This window comes from Eulemur rufifrons, chromosome 16 (assembly GCF_041146395.1).
Source record: "Eulemur rufifrons isolate Redbay chromosome 16, OSU_ERuf_1, whole genome shotgun sequence".
NCBI classification, from domain to species: domain Eukaryota; kingdom Metazoa; phylum Chordata; class Mammalia; order Primates; family Lemuridae; genus Eulemur; species Eulemur rufifrons.
The window spans coordinates 92,239,345-92,258,597 of NC_090998.1; the positions used below are offsets into that span (position 1 = coordinate 92,239,345).

A 19,253-nucleotide genomic window follows, 5' to 3' on the forward strand; every position below is an offset into this window, starting at 1 on the left:
GAAAGACACCGCGGACGCCTCAGTCCCCTCCCCCACCTCAGACACAGAAAGTGAGGCCCGGGAGGGACGTGGCCTGCCCGAGCTTAGACAGCACATTGGTGGTGAGGGGCCACTCGAGGTGCCCGGACGCCCAGCCCACGCACTGCTCCGGCACTGGGACCCCCGGTGGACTCAGACCAGCCCAGTGGCTCTGGCCTTGCTGGAAGTGGACAGCAGGGAGGGGGCCTTGGAGGAGGGAGGCGGCCCTCGGGAGGGGGCCTTGGAGGAGGGAGGGGGCCCTCGGGAGGAGAGTGACCTCAGAAAGGTTTTGAGGGCTGTGTAGGAGCTCCCCAAGGGGCTGGCAGGAACCCAGTGAGGTGTCTAGGCTTGGGCAAGTGCCTCACAGGCAGGGAGGGGGTCTGATCATGCTGTGTGCCCAGCCCTGGCCCGGGGCCCTGCCTTGGGTCCATCCTGTGATGTGAATGTGCCTCCTGCCTCAGGGCTGTTTGCACCTTGTCTTTGAGCATCTTCGGCTCCTGTCCCCTGGTCCCAGCTCCTCGGTCCCATCCGTCTGGGCGCTGGCCTGGCCCATTTCCAGTTTGCTGAGCCCTGGCTTGTTCCCCGAGCCCTTTTCACCACCCTCGTGCCAGGGCAGGGGCTGGGGACGGGGGTCAGGCCGGATCCAGGGACAAGCCCAAGCATGTGAGGTGCACACATGCACTCCCCACACACAAACAGCATGCCACACACACCACAGACAACACACATACACACATGCCACACACACACCATGCCACACAGATCACAGACAACACATACACACACAGACCACACACACACCATGCCACACACACCACAGACAACACACATACACACATGCCACACACACACCATGCCACACAGACCACACACAGTACACAACACACACACGCCACACATACTACACACACCACACTCTACACTCACACACCGCACCCCCCAGGCTGTGTCTGCCCCACCCAGCATCTCGGCCGGGGAGGAGCCCCCCACCCTGGCAGTGGGTTCGTGCCCACCATCCTTCCAGGGCCTCCCCCTGCCCAGTGGACGCTCACCTGTCCCTCCTGACTCCTGTCCATCTCATGCTCACGTGTGACCTGTCCCTGCCACTCAGGGCCCACATCTGCCCTTCACACCTCTCCCCTGCGCCAGAGTCCCGCTGCGTTCAGCACCAGAGCACCCCCCACGCTGTGCCCAGCCCCCCAGCACTTGTCAGCGGCTACAGCACAGGTCACGCAAGCCAGACCCTCGAGTCGTCCTTGGTGCCCTCACATCCAATCCCTTTGTGGGCCCTGTCCCCTCCACCTCTGAAATATTTCCTTGATGTCCCCCTCGCCTGGGGCACAGCAGCGGCCTCCCCGCGGGCCTCCGGCCTCGGAGCTGCCCCGGCTCTGCCTGTGGCCCTGGCTCTGGCCACGCTCCCCCCGACAGGCCGCTTGCTGCTGAAGCTTCGCTGGCTGCACGTTCTCCTTGGACTAAGGACGCGCCCTCTCCCGTCTCCAGGGCTCTGCTTAATCGAGTCCCGTGTTTCCTCCCGCCTCCGAGGCCGCCAACTGTGCGATGCACCATCGATTGAATAATGGCTTTTCCGGGAGGAAGCGAGCGGCCTCCATTAAGCGCACACATCCGCCGGGGGACACATCTGGATCTGAGACCCCGAAAGGTGACAACGACATGTCCCTGAGAAACAAGTGACGACAACATCGGCTGGGGTTCACGCAGGGACACGGCAGCTCCAGGTGCCGCGGACTAAGGCACTCGCTGTGGGAGCTGAGTCTCCTCACCTGTGCAGGGGCAGGGAGGGGCCCGGGAGGGGCGTGGAAGGCTGGGCGAGGGTCGCTCGGAGGCGCTGGGTGGGCGGGAGAGAGGGGCCCAGCTCGCAGGGGGCCGGAAGCCGGGCCTGCCCGACTGCCGAGTGGCAGCTAAGGGTCCACAGGAGGCTCCTGCCTCCGTGAGGACACAGGGAGGGTGTCGGGGGACTGGTGGGCAGTCGGGACGGAGAGCAGGACACAGGCGGGAAGCTTGTGACACCACCGCAGTTGTGCCTCCTGGCTCTGCCCAGAGGGACAACTGGCACCAGTGACGGCTGCATCCCTGCTCCCAAATCTCAGATGGCTCAAGTCAGCCGCACCAGGGGAGTGGATTCGGGGATACAAAGACCCCAGAGTAACCAAGCCGACAACAGAACAATCTGACACCATATACCCCTTAATTGCCTGGCTGGAAGAGCTATGGCATCACCCCTCAGCAACCTCAAAGGGGTCCGAGGAGGAGGTGGGCAGAGACTTGCAGAGGAGATAGACTTTAAGGCTCCCTCTTGTGAGTGGGGCCCTGGGCCGGGGCCTCCTCACAGCCCCCCATCCCATCTCCGTGAGCCCCCTGCCACGTGGGGGCGACTCCCTGCCTGCATTGACGTCCACACGGCAGCTCAGAGAAGGGAGGCAGCTTGCCAAGAACACACAGCTGGGCAGCACAGAGCTGAGGGAGCCCAGCCCCGGGGGCCCCACAGCCTTGTTCTCGCCTGTGACAAGTGGCAGCGCCATGAATCCAAAACCATGGGTCCCAGTACACAGAGCACGATGGAGCCACTCCCAGAGCTCACGGCCGAAGCAGTCTGGCGACAGGGTCCCCCCGCACCCTCAGGGGTGCCTCAGGGACAGAGGAGGACCATTATGAAGGCACGCACGACGGGGAGGAGCAGGCTCCTCCAGCCCGCGGGCGACCTGGCGTCCATCGCCGACGGGAGCCGGACGCCCGCGCTGGGAGACGTTCGCTGCACCAACGGCGTCTATTCTTGGAAGCAAATATGTTGGCAGTTAAGGCCGGAGTTTTAATGGCCGGGAAATAAAGAAGGGAGGATTCCGTGTCCTCCCTGACCCAGAGATGAATCTCTCCTCGCCCGCGGCGCCGCTCGGGGAGCCGGGCCTGTCAAAAGCCCCTGAACCAAATTGGTTTCGGGAGCACAGCTGCGCCCGCCCAGCCACGCGGCTCTCTTTGCGGGATCCCGCCCGCCCGCATCAGCCGCTGCAGCCCGGAGGCCAGTCTACGGCCTTCCCGTCGATCGGCATAAAGGGACACGCTCTTTCTCCAGGGCAGGTAAGGAGCCCCAGATTCGCCTTCACGGAAAGGTCTTTCTGTCAATTATCCACATGAGCCGCGTCTCTGTCTACACAGGAGTTACTGTGTTAGGTAATTTTAATTAAGATTCCAAAGTAGCCGGGTGCACGTGGGTGTCCCCCAGGTGTGGGATTAGGGGCGCTCCTGACGGGCACTGTCCTTTCCCCGACGCCCCCATTTTCACAAACAGGCAGACAGCTTGCCCGAGGTCAGGGGACCGAGGACCCGGCTGGCCGGGCGCGAAGCCCTCACCGTCCAGCCCGCTGAGCCGCGTCCTGGGCTCAGAGACACAAAACCTCCGTCTGAACCGCGGACGTTGTGGCCGGCCTCGTTCATTCCGGAAGTGCATCTTCAAAGTGACTTTTCCAAAACCTTCTCTAAGGTACATTCACCCTGTGGCTGAACACATCGATTTTCCCAGGCAAAGTCAGCGGAGGGTCAGAATGGATTTTCCACGCACCACGGGATGGCGGAGTCCCTCAGGGGCGGGGCCGGGCCTCTTTTGTCTTTCTGTTCCCGGCACTTCACCCGGGGAGTGGCCCTGGCCGGCCCTCAGCAAGTGCTTGCTGAATAAATGAGTGGATTAAAGATGCCCGGGCTGCAGCCCCACAACAGACTGTTCCAGAGACGGAAGGGAAGGGTGGTCCTGGGGAGTTTGCCAAGAGCGTGGGAAGGTGTCTCCTTGGGGCTGGAAGATGCAGGCGTGTGGCAAGGAGGGCTGCCCAGCCCTCTGCCCCCAGGTCCCTGCTTTCTCTGCCCCAGGAAGGACCAGGAGCCGGGAAGGGCCAATGACCAGACTTTCCAGAACCACCTTCGCCTTGTCCCGGCCCTCACTGCCCTGGTGCCTGTCTATGGGTGTCCCTGGAAACACTGGGATTGTTTCTATGGGCACGTAAGACACGCATCACGGCCCACAGTAAGGTTCACAGCCCCCCAGGGCAGGCGACATCACCTGACATGGTAAACAGGCCCACACTGGAACTGCTACTATATACACAGTGGCAGCTGGGAAACATTGACAACCTGCTCTCAGGGGGCAGGGCCCCTGGTTTGTCGCGTTTGCTGCTGATTCGTGTGGTGTAAATACTGCCGACACGCGGTCGCGGAAGGCGGGTTGGGAAGACGCGCACAGCAGCCGCGGTGGCATAGATTTCCGCCGTGCAGACGTCACGAAGGCAGACAGCCTCGAGAGAGTCGATACGAGTCAACGTAGCGAAATAATTAGGAAGTGATGAGTTTTGAGTATCTATTACATTTGTGTTTAATATATAATTTGTTTAATCGTAAGTTTATACAATTTAATTTTTAACAGTGGCCATGTTAACAACAGGCTTTCAAAATTTCTGAAATTTTAACTGTCAGCTCTTGGGAGCCGGTGTGCAGTAGCTCTGCCACACGTTGGGTATGTTTATGGATTTGTCTTGATGGGTCCTAGGAAAAATATCACTCTTAACCCAAGATGACATTGCTTAGAGCAAGTCTGAGCTTTTTAAAAAGGCCACTTGATTTAAAGTCAATTAAACACGTATTAAATAGTACAAGGGAGGCTCACAGACAAGGCAAACACCAAGGAGCCGCAATTTGGGAAATAAATGTTACTTTATGACAATGGCTTCGATTGTCGGCTGTCTTGGAGGCACAGTGGAATAAATGGGCAGCTCACGAGAGAGGAAACACAATTAACTGATGAGAGGAAGGCGTCCAACCTCACTGACAATCAAGGCAACGCAGGCCGTATACAGCGCAGCACCCCCAGGCCGGAGAGGTGCCGCCACTCGTGTGGCCCCAAAGGCCACCTCCAGTGCACCAGCCCCGTGGGAACGAGGCTGGCATCAGGACAAAGAGCCACAAAACTGTCACACCCTCAACTCAGTTTCCCGGCCTGGAATCCAGAGGACATCACTCGAGAAAGGCCACAAACCCCCAAAGGCGTCTGCTGCAGTCCGTGTCTGCCCCCACCCCCGACAGCGTTATTTGTCATAGTGAGAAATTTGCCACTGTGTCAGTGCCCTGCTGTGGGAAATGGCTCAGTGAATGCTGCACGTGGAATCTGGGCCATGGGGGAGCTGCTAAAAGGATCTTTAGAAAGATTAAGTAAAATCACGGGATCATGGCTAATTTAATGCTAAGTGAACACAATCAGAATGCAAAATTACGTGCACAACGTTATTGGAACCGCGTAAAAGCGTGTGCATCGGGAGGCAGAGGAATGCAGTAGTCGCTGTGTGGGGGACTCCCTGTGGCCTTTCCTTCCTCTCTATTTTTACTCGTAATATAATCGCCACAACGTAACAATGAGCATTTACCGAGGCATTTGCCACATGCTGGACCCCGTTCTAATCCTCACAACCATCCTGCAAGGCCGGTTGTACCCATTTTACTGACGGGAACACTGAGGCCCAGAGAAGCCACCATTTTGCCCAGGGTTCCCCACGAGCACGTAGGGGCAGGATCTGAACCCAGCTGAGACTCCGGGACTACACAGCCCACCACTCTGCCAGTTTGCTAGAGTGTGGCTATGAGATTTTTGAAGTAAAATTGTATTAAAAACCCCGGACACACTGTTACGTGCGGGAGGACAACAACCGCAGCATAAAGCAACGCGCTGCCGACCAGCTGCGGCCGGAGGGGAGGGAGCGGCTGTGTTTGGTGAGGAGGCCATTGGGCTCTCCGGTGAGCACTTTTAGGATGGAAAATCAAGCAGAAAAAGAGAGGAGTCTGTGACCATTCCTTGGGGGAGAGCTGGGGAGGAGGAAGCGGGTACAAAACAGGGAAACGGTGTTAATAATGAAGAACAGCAGCCAGGCCTGTGCGCCTCACCGCCCCTCCCGACGACCCTGAATCTCCAGGGTTGGGGGTCAAGGTGTTGTGTCCCCCAGGAGGAGAAGAAGGTGTTGTGTCCCACACAGGGCCACCGTGGGTCGTAGCCATGTGGGTCCTGGCCGGGCAGCACCGACCCCGGTCAGAGGACAGTTCCTGGGGCGGAGGGAGGCCTGCACCCAGGGAGTCCACACGGGGCTGGGCACCAGGGCCTGGGCAGGGACAGGAGGCGAATGGACACTCCCTGCAGCCCTACTGTGTGTCCACCTCGACTCCCCATCACCGCACTGCCCTGGGGAGGCCCTGAGACAGAGACGGCCAGCCACGCATCCCACCCCAGCTGCCTCCTGACCACTTACGGAAGGAAATGAGCTGGGGGAGCCTGCCCCAGAGGAGACGGAGTCCGGAGGATCTGAGTCCATTATCTACCAACTGGAGGAAAAGCCCAGCTTCCCCACGAAATTGCAGGAAGGCAGCTGTGCCTGTCCCCATCACACCCCTCCCGGACACCCAGCGGCTCGTAACTCTGTTACGGTGGGTCTGCCGGGCGGGAGGGGCCGCAGGGCCCCATCTGCAAGGAGGTGTGACTCCGGGCACCCGGCTTCCGCCTGGCCAGCGACAGGGAAGTCGCATTTCTGGTGATGGAGATGGATGGGGTGTGCGTCCGTGGGGACCAGGATGCAGGGACCGTGCAGGGATGCCCCACTGCCGCCAGCGCCGTCAATATTGCCGCTGAGCCCCCGCCCAGCCCCAGGGTTTCTGACGGGGAGGCTGTGCTGGCCCAGCTGGGGGAGCCAAGGGCCAGGAGGCCAGACCCGGTGGGCACCCAGTCCACTCCTTTGCCTCCCTGGCTCTGCCATCTGCTCCCGCCACAGGGCACCCCAGTGGGGGGAGCACGGACCTGGGCAGCTGCAACAGGGGACCTGTCACAGCCCCTGCAGTAGCCAGAGGCAGGAGCATCCTGGGGGCTCCCTGTGTCTCCTCCAGGTGTTACACCCCTGCCTGCCCTGTCCCGTTGGTGACTTGGCCCCCTGCCTCAGTCTCCCCTGGAGTGGTCCTTGACCCGCTGCTCGGCTCCCACTACGCCTAATAAGGAGCGTCCGGGAACAAAGGTGACGAGTGTGTGTCTGCAGCTCCTCCTCCCGTGGCCCCTCCTGTCTGCTGGGGGCTCAAGGAGCTAAGACACTGGAACTGTCCACACGATGACAAGTGGGACAGGGAGGAGAGGGGAGGGCAGGGGAGGGAGAAGCCGCGAGGCTGGGCTCAGGCTGGGCTGGAGATGAAAGCAGAAAGCGAGACAGAAAGACGTTTCAGGAACAGCCACGCTCAGCGGAGGCCTGAGGGGCGTGAGAGGAAGGGAAGCCTTTCGAGTTGTTCGATGAGGTTAATGGGCCCCCCTGGCTCCGCACGCCTCGCTGCCCCGCACGCCTCGCTCTGACACCCCCCAGCATGACCCAGCGAGGCTGGGAGGCACTTGCAGTGTCTGGTTGCTCAGTGATGTTTTGTTCACGGTGACACCACGCAGAGGTTGTGTCACGTGGGGCCAGGGACGTAGTCGGGTTACAGTCAGATGCCCAGACAATTTTGGTCCCCAACCCTGCCTGTGACGCTGGGGATGTCTTGTGTCACACAGCTCCTTCCGCAGAGGGCCCTGGAGTGGCAGGGAGGGTCCCCCCAGCTCTCCGAATCAAATCCCCTCTCCCCGTGGTTCCTCAATTGGCAGAATGGAAGCCCTCCAAAAACCCCTCGCCCGAAGTCACAGGGCATGTCGAAGAGCAAAATGGGAGCGAGAAGGTGCCCGCGGATCCAGCCAATGGGCTGGGGATCCCTCGTCCTCCGTCACCCCCACGTGGGTTTCAGGTGATGCTCTCTGAGCATGCTCGCAAGGTGTCGGTAACACCTTCCTGTGCTTGCACACAGGGGACGCGGGAAGGGCACGGGCGCTCAGAGCACCGGAGTGGAACGTCTGCGCTTTGGACTTGAGCTCAGCCTCTCGCTCAGTGCACAACCCCGGCATGCTGGGCGGGCTCTTCCCCACGCCACAGCGGACATCCCTGAACTCTGTATCCCAGGAGCACAGAACAGGCCTGGCACACAGCAGGCGCACAATGTGCGCTTGTTGGTGAAAAGCAACGTGGAGCGGCGGGGGTGGGGCTGGAAACGCGGCAGGCGCAGTGACACAGGAGTGGAGCGCCCGGGGTCCCTTGGCACAGGGAGCAGCCCCCAGGCGCCGAGCGCAGGGGGCTCACAGCGTCCACCCTCCTCTCCCTGTGCACAGGGCGGCGTGAGCTACTCCGAATGCACGCACAAAGGGCTGTGGGAGGACCAGTGTTTAAACGGTAGCTTCGCAGCTATCCCAAAACTTGGCTACTCTTAAGGCCATTGCCCAGTGCTTGTCACACCGCAGCACAGCCCCTCGGAGATTCCTGGTCAGTAGCTCTGGGTCCTCAGTTGGACAAACCCCCCGGTGTGTCTGCTGCAAGAATCCACATTCCAGAACACCCCACCGCGGGGTCCAGATGTTTCACTGTCTGCAGCTCCCTGTGGGCTGGGGGCCACCTCCACACTCCTCGGGGTGGGACCAGTTCTCTTCCCCACCCGTCCTCTCACATCACCAGGAGCCTGGCACGGGGCCCCCGCCAAAGGACCCGCTCGGTCAGCGTTTGTCAAACCGAGCTGAGGGGGCTGTGCCTTTGTCTCCTGCATGATAGATGGCGCAATTATTCGATCAATAAGCACAAGCTGATTTATGTGTATCTTATTAATTATTTAAGTCATTCATTATTGAAAAGTCACTACCTGTTAGCTATTTAAATGATCACGCTCTTGAGAAGCAGCAGCATGGGTTAACTGAGCACCTACTATGTGCCAAGTGTTTAATTTATTCCTCAGGACAACCCCTGGGGGCGGGAGCATCCTTACCCTTGACCCCTCACAAGGATTGGAAGGTTAAGAGGTGAAGTTATGTGCCCAGGCCAGGGAGGGGTCAATGGCAGAGCTGGGACCCAAACCCAGGTCACATGGGCTTGAATCCAGGGGTCACTGTGCACCCCGCCAGCAGGAGGCTCTGGGATAGATCTTGCAGCCTGGGCTCAGCACCATGGTGTCCTGGGGTGACGCGCCTGAGCCCCGTGTGCCCCCAGCTGCAGCTCAGTCCCCACAGAACGTCTGAGCCCCACACTTGACCCCGAGACTTGGGAATTGACGCTGAGGCTGCCTCCTGTGCTCAGCGCTGGCCAGCTCACGGTGGGTTCCTGCTCCTCTCTCCCTCCAACAGTGGATGCTGCCCTGCCCAGGGGGTAGGTCACGCCCCACCCCTACCACACTGGAGCTGGGTAGAAATGGGAGTTGCAGGAGATGAAGCCAGATCTACACGCCCCTTGGCCAGGGTAACTGGGCTGTGCTGGAGCAGCCACCCCACAAGGCCAACCCCCTGATACCCTACCTCTCTTGCCAGCTTCCTTCCCTTCCCCTGAACTATCACTAAACAGCCAGCCTGAGTCACCTCAGATGCCCTTATGTGACTCAAGATATGCACATGTAAAGAGCCAAGCAGTAGGTTTATTTTATAAGCTCATGCTGAAAAATTTTCCCCAGCCCAGACAGACTGATTTGCTTCCTTTGGCCAGACTCTGGAAACTTGGAAAGCCATCCAATTTCCCCTTTTGCCTTGGCAGCTAGGAAACTCAAAACTCCACTTAATGTTCAGTGGCAATAACATCCTAAGTGCAACGAGCTTGCAGGCTTTGCTTGTAAGCTCTGTTTCCACCTCTCCTGTTGACTTTCCTGTCCATGCACATATCATATGCTACCACAGCAGCTTCAAATCCTTCTTGGCCAACCAACAATAGGATGAGCAAATGATCAGGTAACCAGCAAGCCAAACAGAGCAGCAATAATGATCAGATACTTTCCGAGCTTGCCAAGGACAATGACCCAAACTGGTCCGGGCCTCGATGGGCAGCCACTTACCAGGCAGACGAGCTCTGGAAGGTCACCAGTGGTGTGCTGTGGGTGTCTCCCTGCAGCGTGGGCACGGCCTGGGGGGCTTGCGGCAGGGGGCCTGGGGGCGGCTGCGGGGCCGGCTGCCCCGGCCGAGGGCCCCGAGCAGGGTTCCCCCACCGCTGTGGGTCCTGTTTCATCCATCGTCCGTGGATACCCCAGCGTGCCAGGTAAACCTTGCAAATGTCGTAGTTCATTGCCGAGTAATACAAAAGATCCAGAACCAGCAGCATCAGCACAAAGAAGCCGTAGATCCACACTCCCAACAAGGCGGTGTAATTGCTGGGAACAGAGAGAGATTGCGTGAGGGGAGGCTAATAGCCTGCTCGGGCCAGAGGTCATCAGCGGGGTTGATTGGGGAACACGGCACAGCATGGGGGCTATTTTGGCATCCACGGAGGAGGGGCACCGGGCCCTCCTGCAGGGCAGGGTCCTGGCTCCACTGCCTGCCCTGTGCGCCTCCTTCCCTGGACACCACCCCCCTAGCATCCCTGGGCTGGCTTCCCGTGGGTCCCACACTGTCAGGCACTTTGGAAGGAATTCTGAGCTGGCCTTCGGGGCTCCCATGATGTGGCAGCTTCTACCCCCTCCCCTTGCCTCCCCCAACACCGGGGTCTGCTCTCACCTGCCCCTGTCTCCCGTGGGTGCCCCTGCTCGCCCCCCACCCAGGCCTCTGCTCACGCTGTTCCTGCCACCTGGGACGCTGTCACGCCAGCCCTCGTTGCCTTCCCCTGCGAGCTCCTTCCATCTTTCACCCTCCCCGTCCCTCCATCCTCGCTCCCCTGGGGTCCCCTCCACTTGGCATGACCCTCGACATCATTTTTCTTATTCATTCACACATCACGGCCCCCACTGGTGGCTGCCCCCACTGGCGGCTGCCCCCTGCTCCCCAGGCAGAAGCGACAAAAGCCATCGGAGGGTTTTGGTTGCAAACGTTCCCAGCCACGTTGTCTCTCCAAGTCAAGCTGACTCTTCACAGAAGAGCATGCTCTGCCCACTCCCAGCACCGGGCCTTTGCACGGGCTGTGCCTTCTGCCTGGGCGGCCCTTTCCTTTCCCTGCCCAACTCCCACTAGCCCCCTGCTGGGGACCACTTCCCCCAGGAAGCCTTCTGGCCCACAGCCCTAGGTGCCCCTCAAGCCCAGCCCCCATCACCTGGAGCCACGTCTGTCTCCCCCCACCCCAGCCCCAGGCTGGAGTCTGAGCCTCCCCCACCCTGTGCCCATCGGGGGCTGGGCCCTGTCACTGCAGCTGGGGCTGCTGTGCTCCGAACAGTGCTTGCTTGCCGGGGACTGCGGCTGTTCAAAGGCACTGCTTTATTAATCTCTAAACGCCGCCTCCATCTGCTCCCTGCTGTGGGCATCTGCTTGGGTGGGTGTATGCCACGGGCATCCAGGAGGAGCGCTAAGCAGCGCTGAGGAGCAGAGCCAGCGTCCAGCCTGCGCACGGCTACCCGTCGTCCCTTGCCCTGGCTGAGCCTCTCAGGGTAAAGCAGGTCCCCCAAGACCCTTGTGAAGCCTGGGGCAGGAGCCAGCCTGGAGCCAGGAGACCCGGTTCCGCGTCCTACTTTGCCTGGCTTGCTGCGTGGCCCCAGAGACCCCTGCCCATCTCTGGGCCTGGAGATGACCATGGGGCTGTTCCCAGGCTCTGGGCCTTCCCAGGCTGGGTTCAGCCCTGGCTCCAGCCGTGGCCTCTGCAGTAGGACGGGGCTGCTCTCCTCGGACTCCTCCGGGCCCCACCAGGGCTGAGCCAGGGCAGGGGAAGCTCGGGTCCGCTCTCTATCTGCAACGCCCTCCCTCCCTCGCTCGGCCAAGTTCTTGGCCTGAAGACTTGGCTCGGGCCCCTGGGGGTCCCGGGCAGGGGTGGGTGGAGGGTGGGGGTGGGGAGGCCTCTATGTCCTGAGCACTTAGCATGGGGCAGCCGTGGGGCAAGCACTCAGGGCTCAGTAGCTGCTTGAGGAAGAGTAACCTGACAACTCCGCATCACTGCGGTCCTTGCTGTTGCCTGGGACTCCAGCTCCCAGCCACCACCTCCATGAAGCCCGCAACAGTCTGATGGGCCTGCTCACGCTAAGGTGTGAGTGGCTGACAGCCAGGCCCCAGGCTGCCTTTTTAAAGGAGAGATTAGCTTCTCCTGGGGGCATGTGGATGTGGAATTCCTTCTGGGAAAAAGAGGCCGCACCCAGCATGCTCGGGCACGCTCGCCGGGTGGATGTCCCTGCAGACGGAGGGGTGGGCCGAGCTCCGGCTTCCCCAGCAGCCTCCCTCCTGCAGCCCAACAGAGCTGCTCTAAGCCAGGCTCTTCCTCAGCGGTTCCCACGGCAGCAGCCTGGGGCGGAGGGAGGGGCCGCTGGGTACAGATGCTGTCCTGCAGAAGGGAGTCCCGACGCCAGCTGGGGGTGGTGGCCGGGCCACAGGCTGGGCCTAGAACCACTGGGACCCAGAAATCACAGCACCGGAGGCAGCAGTGGACACTTGGCCCCCTCACCTGCTTTACACCTTAGCCCACTTAATGCTCACAGCAACCACGGAAGGAAATAGTATTATCACCACCATCCCTGTCTTACAGATGGGAAACTGAGGCTCAGAGGAATTAAGACACTTGTCTAAGATCTCGCAGCCATTAAGTGGCAGGACCAAGATTTGAACTCGGCAGTCAACCTCCAGAGTGTGACTTCCCAACCACTACACCTCACTGCCTTGGTCGGGTGCCGCCCAGGCTCTCGGGGTAGACGGGTTGCCTCCAGCTTGATGCCCCCCTGCCTGGAGGGCTCCGTCCATGCTGCCCCTCCACCCAGAACTCACTCCCTACTTCCCGTGCACCCAGCTGGCCCTGCTGCCACATCTTAGCCCAGTTGCCACCTCCTCCGGGAAGCCTTCCTCAGTGCCCCGTGTCAGCTGAACCCCTCCCTTGGGCTCCCACAGCCACTAGTTTTCCCCCAGAACGCACTGCCGCCTTTGCTGTTTTGCAGGACTGCCTCCCCGCGAGGGCAGGGCTGGGGTCCACGTCGTCTCTGTGTGCCCGGCGCTCCGCACCGGCTGCCAAGGATGTGACTTCAGCTAACGCAGACGGTGCAGGTGACGAGCTGCGACGATGGCAGCTCTGCTCTTGCTTCTTCGCTAGATTTTGCATTCTGTATGCGTGTTCACCAAGAGCTAACGGTAATACTAGCAAATACGCCGTGCCAGGGCCCCGGGCTTCCGAATCTTGCAGCCGCGCCATGAGAGAGGAGCTAGGAGTCCCACTTCACACGGGAGAAAGTGAGGCCCAGACAGTCACTTGCCAAAGCCACACAGTCGGGAAGTGGCGGTGCTGGGATATGGACTGTGACCTCAGAGTGTGCTGAGCCCTGGGGACGTTCTAGGTTGACTCTAGGACAGACGCCCAGAGACGGACTGAAGTCCCAGATCTCCCTCCTAGCATCATGCCTATCAGCGTGTCACTGTCACCGCGTGCGCGTGGGCTTGCCGGCCTCCGCAGCCAAAGCTCGCTGGAATTGGCACATGGCCCGACCCCGCTGCCCTCCCGGCTCACCCTTGTCCTCGCTGCTAGAGGAGGGAGGAGCCTGTGCAGGGGGGGCCGCGGTGCCAATGCCTTCCCGCAGGGGGGCCGCCCTGGGGGCAGCCGGCCGGGAAGCCCAGGCCCTGGCGCATCCTCAGGGACCCTGCCTGCCCCCCGTGGCCTGTCTGCCCCACACTTGACCAGCCGGGAGGATTCAGGGTCTTTTTTTTGTTGTTGTTGTTTTTAATTTTTGAAATTTAATTAAAAATATGTGACTTGGAAATTAACTCCGTCCAGATGCAGGGGTCTTTGTTGTGTGTGTAAGTGTTTTGTAAATGGCAAAAGATAAAAACTAGAGGCTGAGGCTGTTTTACGGGGCAAGATGTGAAGCCAGCCAAAGCCACAGACAGCGATTGTTCAGTGGATTCTGGGATATTTACTGATTCAGATTCGTTCAGTGTAACCCAAGCAGCAAACCAGCCTTCTCTGACGGAGCAATCTCACTGAGCATCTTCCTGGACAGCAGCGGCTACGTCAGCGGGAAGGGCAGCTGCGCCAGGGCTGTGGAGGTGGAAGCCCCCATCACCACCCCCCGGGGCGGTCACATTTCAGCACCATTTCTGAGGCCACCGTGTCAGAAAGAGACATCAGCTGCAGGGGCCTGGCCTGGTCAGGCCTGGCCGGGACACGACTGGTGGCCCCTTCTGCCAACCTCATCTAAAAAGTGGCAGTGCTGTGCCCACCTGCAGGGGCGGCCTGGGGGCAGTGCGACAGGCAGAGGACCCTGCTGACCACTGTGGGCTTGAGAAGTCAGGGCTGCGTGACTTCAAATCCTGGCTCTGCAAAATTCTCTCTCTGTGATCTTGGGAAACTGGCTTCAGTTTCCTCATCTGTGACAGGGGACAGCTGTGGCATAGCGTGAGGCTCGATGAGATAACCAGCAGGGCCTGGAAAGAGAAGGGACCCGGTGAGTGCGGCTCATGGGGTGAAGGCACAGAGGGAGTGCTCGATAGGTCGAGGCCCAGAGAGGCAAAGCGTCTTGCCCAAGGTCACACAGCAGGACCGAGGTTGTGCAGTGCAGTGGTGGCACACAGGCTTTGGGCCAGATAAACCTAGTGAACAGGGTCTGTCACTCTCAAAATACTCACTGCCCCTCCCTGGAGGCCTTCCGATCGGGGTCTGTCCCCAACCCTGTAACAGACTTGGACAAGTGATGTGCTTTGGCCAGCAAACCACGAGCAAAAGTGGCTATGGCCACTTCTGAGCAGAAGCTTAGAGCCCCCCAGTGTGTTCTTCCATTGCTCTTGTCCCTCTGCCTGGCGGACAGCTGCCCCACATGGGGACTGCTTCCCTGACCTTGTCACAGAATGTTCTATGTGTGAGCCTCAGTGCCCAGAAGGACACAGAGCGAGAGCCAAAAGTAAGCCTTTGGCCTGGGGACTTTGGGTGCTTTGCTACCCGGCATAACCGAGCCCGGGCGACTGGTACGGCCCAAACCCCGCCGTGTTCTGTGTGCACCGCGTGGCCGTGGTGAGGTTTCACCCTCTCGGAGCCCCAGCCCTGGTGAGTGGGGCCTGTGGAACCTCTTCACGGTAACAACGCCACGGGGTGGAAGGAGCTAGCGTGAGTCGGGCCCCCGCGTGAGAGCGAGTCCCGTGGATGCTCCTCTGCCTCCCTTCCCTGGCCTGGGGGAACAGGCGAGCCTCGGGGGACAGAGGTTTCACGTACGGCCTAGGGAGGAATGACAGCGCGTGCACGTCACACGCTGAGGCCTCCGAGTGCACAGTCTGTCCTTCCAGAATCCCGCCCCTCGCCCCAGCCCCGCAGCCGCTGCCTGGTGAAGGCTGGCCCACACGCCATGTAAGGCGCCACCCCTGCCACCTCCTCCAGGGAGATTTTCCTGTCCCCAGAGAGAACCGACCTCTCCCCGTACACGCCCGTCACGCCCTGAACCCTGGACAGAGGCTTCCACTGATTGCTCAGGGACCCGGGTCTGCGTCACTGTCACTGGGGTCCCGCAGGCCCTGCACGGGGAGGCGTGCAGTACACTTCTCCTCTCCGCCCCAGCCCTCTGCCCTGGCCCTGCCCCTGCCCCGTACAGCCTCCCCCTGCCCCATGCAGCCTCCCCCCTGCCCCACTGGCTGGCAGTGGGCGCCGCGCCTGGCGGTCTCGCCGTGGCGGTGGGCTTGGCGAGGCTGCTTCCTGTCACTCCGCCTGCCTTCCTGCCAGGCAGCCAGAACCAAAACAAACCATTCTGTTCCTCCAGAGAAACACAAATAAATAAGTCATCAGAAGCGCTCTCCTTTTCCCTGTCACCAGTCCTGCCTTCCGGATGACTCACCAGCGGGAGGGTGGGGGCCGGGGGACGCGCCCGGAGCTCTTGCTCTGGCTCCAGGCAGCCGTGTGGAGCCCCTTCAGGGGTCATGGCTGGCCTGGTCTGTCTAGACTGGCCACCAGCAGCCGCTAACCTGCCTGAGGTACCGGGCTGTCTGGTCCATCTAGACTGGCCACCAGCAGCCGCTAACCTGCCTGGGGCACCGGGCTGTCCTGCTTCCCGGCCGAGACCCAGCAGAATCCGCAGCGTCACCCGCAGGCGGCAGAACGAGGGCCTCCTCGCCCCCCGGGTCTCTGGCTGTTATCACCCATGTGGCCTGGAACAGGTGACTTCAGCATCTGCGCCAGGACATGCAGAAGTGGATTCTCCTCGGGTCCCTTCACACACGCAGGCCCCGTCCCACCCATTCAGGCACCCAGGATGCCAGCCCGTCTCTGCCGCTGGCCCCACCTGGACGCCAGGCCCTGCTCCAGCTCCCCGGACTCAGCCCTCTCCCCAAAGTCCCCGAACCTGGTTAGCCGGGCAAGGGCTTCCACGGCCCCTGATCTGAGCCCTGGATCTCCCCTCAGTGGGTCCAAGTCTTGCCCAGGCCACCCTCACGGCTTCTGCAGATGTCCTAAGTCCTCTCAGGCCTCAGCCAGGCACTGTCTGTGTGGCACACAGCCGCTTAAAACCCTCCAGGGCCCCTCAATGACCTCCAGAGAAAGTCCACGTACCTGCCCCTACCCCGAGCCTAGGAGAACCCCTTGTCCCCCAGTTGTCTGTCCCTGGTCCCCTTGTGCGTCCTACTTGGCCACAGTGAGCTCTGCCCAGAAGTGCTGTCTCCTCTGGGCCGTGGGCTCCCGGCTCCCTGCACGCTGAGCACTGGGCACCCCACCCCAGGAGGCTCAGGGGCACTTGTCACAGGAAGGGCCCAGGGTGGGGGCAGGGCCCGGAGCCCAGTCCTCCCTGGCGGGCAATGCCCCTGCACCCCGTCTGTGGAAAGGGAGGTGGCGAGAAGATCGCTGGAGAACAGGGAGGGAACCCCCTGGGGACACGCACACCTGGCAACGGCAGGAGACCCTGCTGGCCATGCCCGGGTGGTGGGGAGGATGTGCCCCTGGCATCTACTGGGGCAGAGCCAGGGACGCCGCTGAACATCCTACAATGACAGGGTGGCCCCCCAACAGCGAATGATCCAGTCCCAAAGGCCAGCGGTCTGCGGTGGCCATTCCTTCCCTGGGGGCCTCCTCCGCTAGGGTCTGCCTCTGTGGGTGGAAGTGCCAGAGTTACGAAGGCGACTTCCAGAGCACAAGGGTGGCTCTCGGCCCCCACCGACTGGCTGCTCTGTGCCTCCTCTTCCTCACGTGCAAGGTGGGCCAGGGACAGGCGGCCAGGTGACCCTAGTGACACGAGGGGGCGGCGGAGCACAGAGCCCCCTGCAGTGCCTGCTGCACACGTGCTTCTTGAGGACAAAGGAGAAAATGTGAGTTAAAATCCTGATCTTCAACCTTCCCGTTCCCCCAGCGGGAGGCCTTTATTTTGGGGCCCAGAGATCTGCCGGCAGCCACCAGGACCCCCTGCGCCGACACAGTGGAGTGTTCCGTGTGAAATCCTGTGTAAACGTGCAGATTATAGAAACCTGTGGGCTCCGACGCGAGGATCCCAGACACCAGTTGCCAGACCTTGTAGAAGTCTGCGGCGCTGCCAAGCCTCTGGCTGGCTGTCAGCCGGCCCTGCGGCACGTCAGGGTCCTACCCCGGCCCTGGCACCACCCTCCTCCCTCAGGGACTCAGTTCTCAGTCGTATAAAAGGCTCGGGTCAAATTCCAGGCCTGCCTGCAGCCCTAACGTGACGGACAGGGCTTGCTGAACAACTTCACACGCAGAATTATTCTGAGGCTGAGCAGATGGCAGGATATTCGGGGGAAACACCCGTGCATTTGAGGAAGGAAGGCTGGGAGCTGGCCTGGGGGGAGGTGGGGAGCCTGGATGAGAGTCGAGGAGTTTGCAGCTCCTGCCCAGCCCAAGAGAGGGTGCGACGACCCCCTCCCGCACCCCCCCCGCCCAGCGAGTGCAGCATCGGGCAGAGCCCCCGAGCCCCCGCATCAGCCAGGTTGAGCCTCAGACCCCGCCCACCGCCTCCCGCTGCTGCCCCTTCAATGGTCACTCGACAAACGTCCCTTCCAGGCAGATTTGTCCTTATGGTGAAAAAATACATCTGCCCCAAGAGTCAGCCTCCAGCTTATCGGGAAAATATCTGAAGCATCCCTGGTAAAGTCAGGAAGAAGGTAAGAAGCCCGACAATTCTCACGACGGTCTGAGAGGTACTGGCCAGCGCCATGGGACCAGAAAACAAAACGAGGCACAAAGATCCGAAAGTAGGAGATAAAATTGTCATTGTTTGCAAACAGAATAACTGGAGGCCTAAGAGAAAAAGCATTATAGAGATAAGAAATTTCAGTAAGGTGGCTGAGGACAAAATTCATATGTCAAAGTCATTAGCTTTTATCATCTTAACAGAGGACAGAGTGGAAGAAAAGACCTTATTTATAATAGCAACGTGAAAAGAAATCACTGGAAATAAGTGCAGAAGATACGTATAATATCTATATGAAGAAAACTAAAATGATATGAAAGAAAATTTGAAGATGTGGAAAGACCTTAGCATGGGAATATTCAACACCGTAAGAGTCAATCCTTGGATTCATCTATGAATTCAATACAGTCAGAGTAAAAAATACCAACAAGCTAATTCTAAAGTTCAGGTGACAAAAGAGGCTGGGGGCAATAGACCAAGACATTAAAACATATTAAAAGTCACAGTAGTTAACATGGCAAGGTACTAACATGTAGACAAACAGGTCAATGCAAGTCACAAATGTGTCACCATCTACCGCTTTACTCAAATTTAGCATGTGACGGTGTATGATGTTTGCATTTCACATTGGCAGAGAAAAGATGACCAATTTAATGAATGGTGTTGGACAACTGGATACCTACTTGGTAAAAATAGTAAAAAAGTACGTTCGATTCCTACCTTGAAACTCACATCACAATATATTCCTCATAGATCAGAGATTTGAAGATAAACAATTAAAGCATAAAAGAAGTAGAAGAAAATATGGGGGGATTTTCAGTGGCCTTGGAGTAGAAAAAGCCTTTCTCAGTAAGACATAAAACCCAGAAACCACAAGGAAAAAAAATGGATAAAATATGATTACATAATTAAAATTAAGCACGAGGAAAAAGCATCCTAAAGTCAAAGACACACTGAGAAAATACTTGCAACTCATCCTATTTCCTTCCTATATAAAGAATTGCTGTAAATAAATAAGGACCAAAAACTCAATGGGAAAACTGCAAAAGGTAAGCAGCTGGCCCGCGGCAGAAGAGATGCAAACAGCTCCCAAGCACGTGAGAAGATGGTCAGCTTCACTCGTGATACACGACCGTGTGCTGCCTTTAGCATGTTCCCGCTGCTTT

The 19,253-nt window shown here is 59.4% G+C and overlaps 1 protein-coding gene across 2 annotated transcripts in view; it reads right to left on the reverse strand.

The window, feature by feature from the left end:
• Window positions 1–19,253, reverse strand: part of SHISAL1 (shisa like 1) — a 61,919-nt gene that overhangs the window by 13,729 nt on the left and 28,937 nt on the right. Inside the window, exon 4 of one of the 2 annotated variants that reach the window (XM_069490594.1) lies at window positions 9,925–10,236. In XM_069490594.1, the coding sequence (XP_069346695.1) occupies window positions 9,925–10,236 (312 nt within the window). Of the gene's footprint in view, window positions 1–9,873; window positions 10,237–19,253 lie in introns of those variants that run through there. The other variant, XM_069490593.1, reaches the window with a different exon arrangement.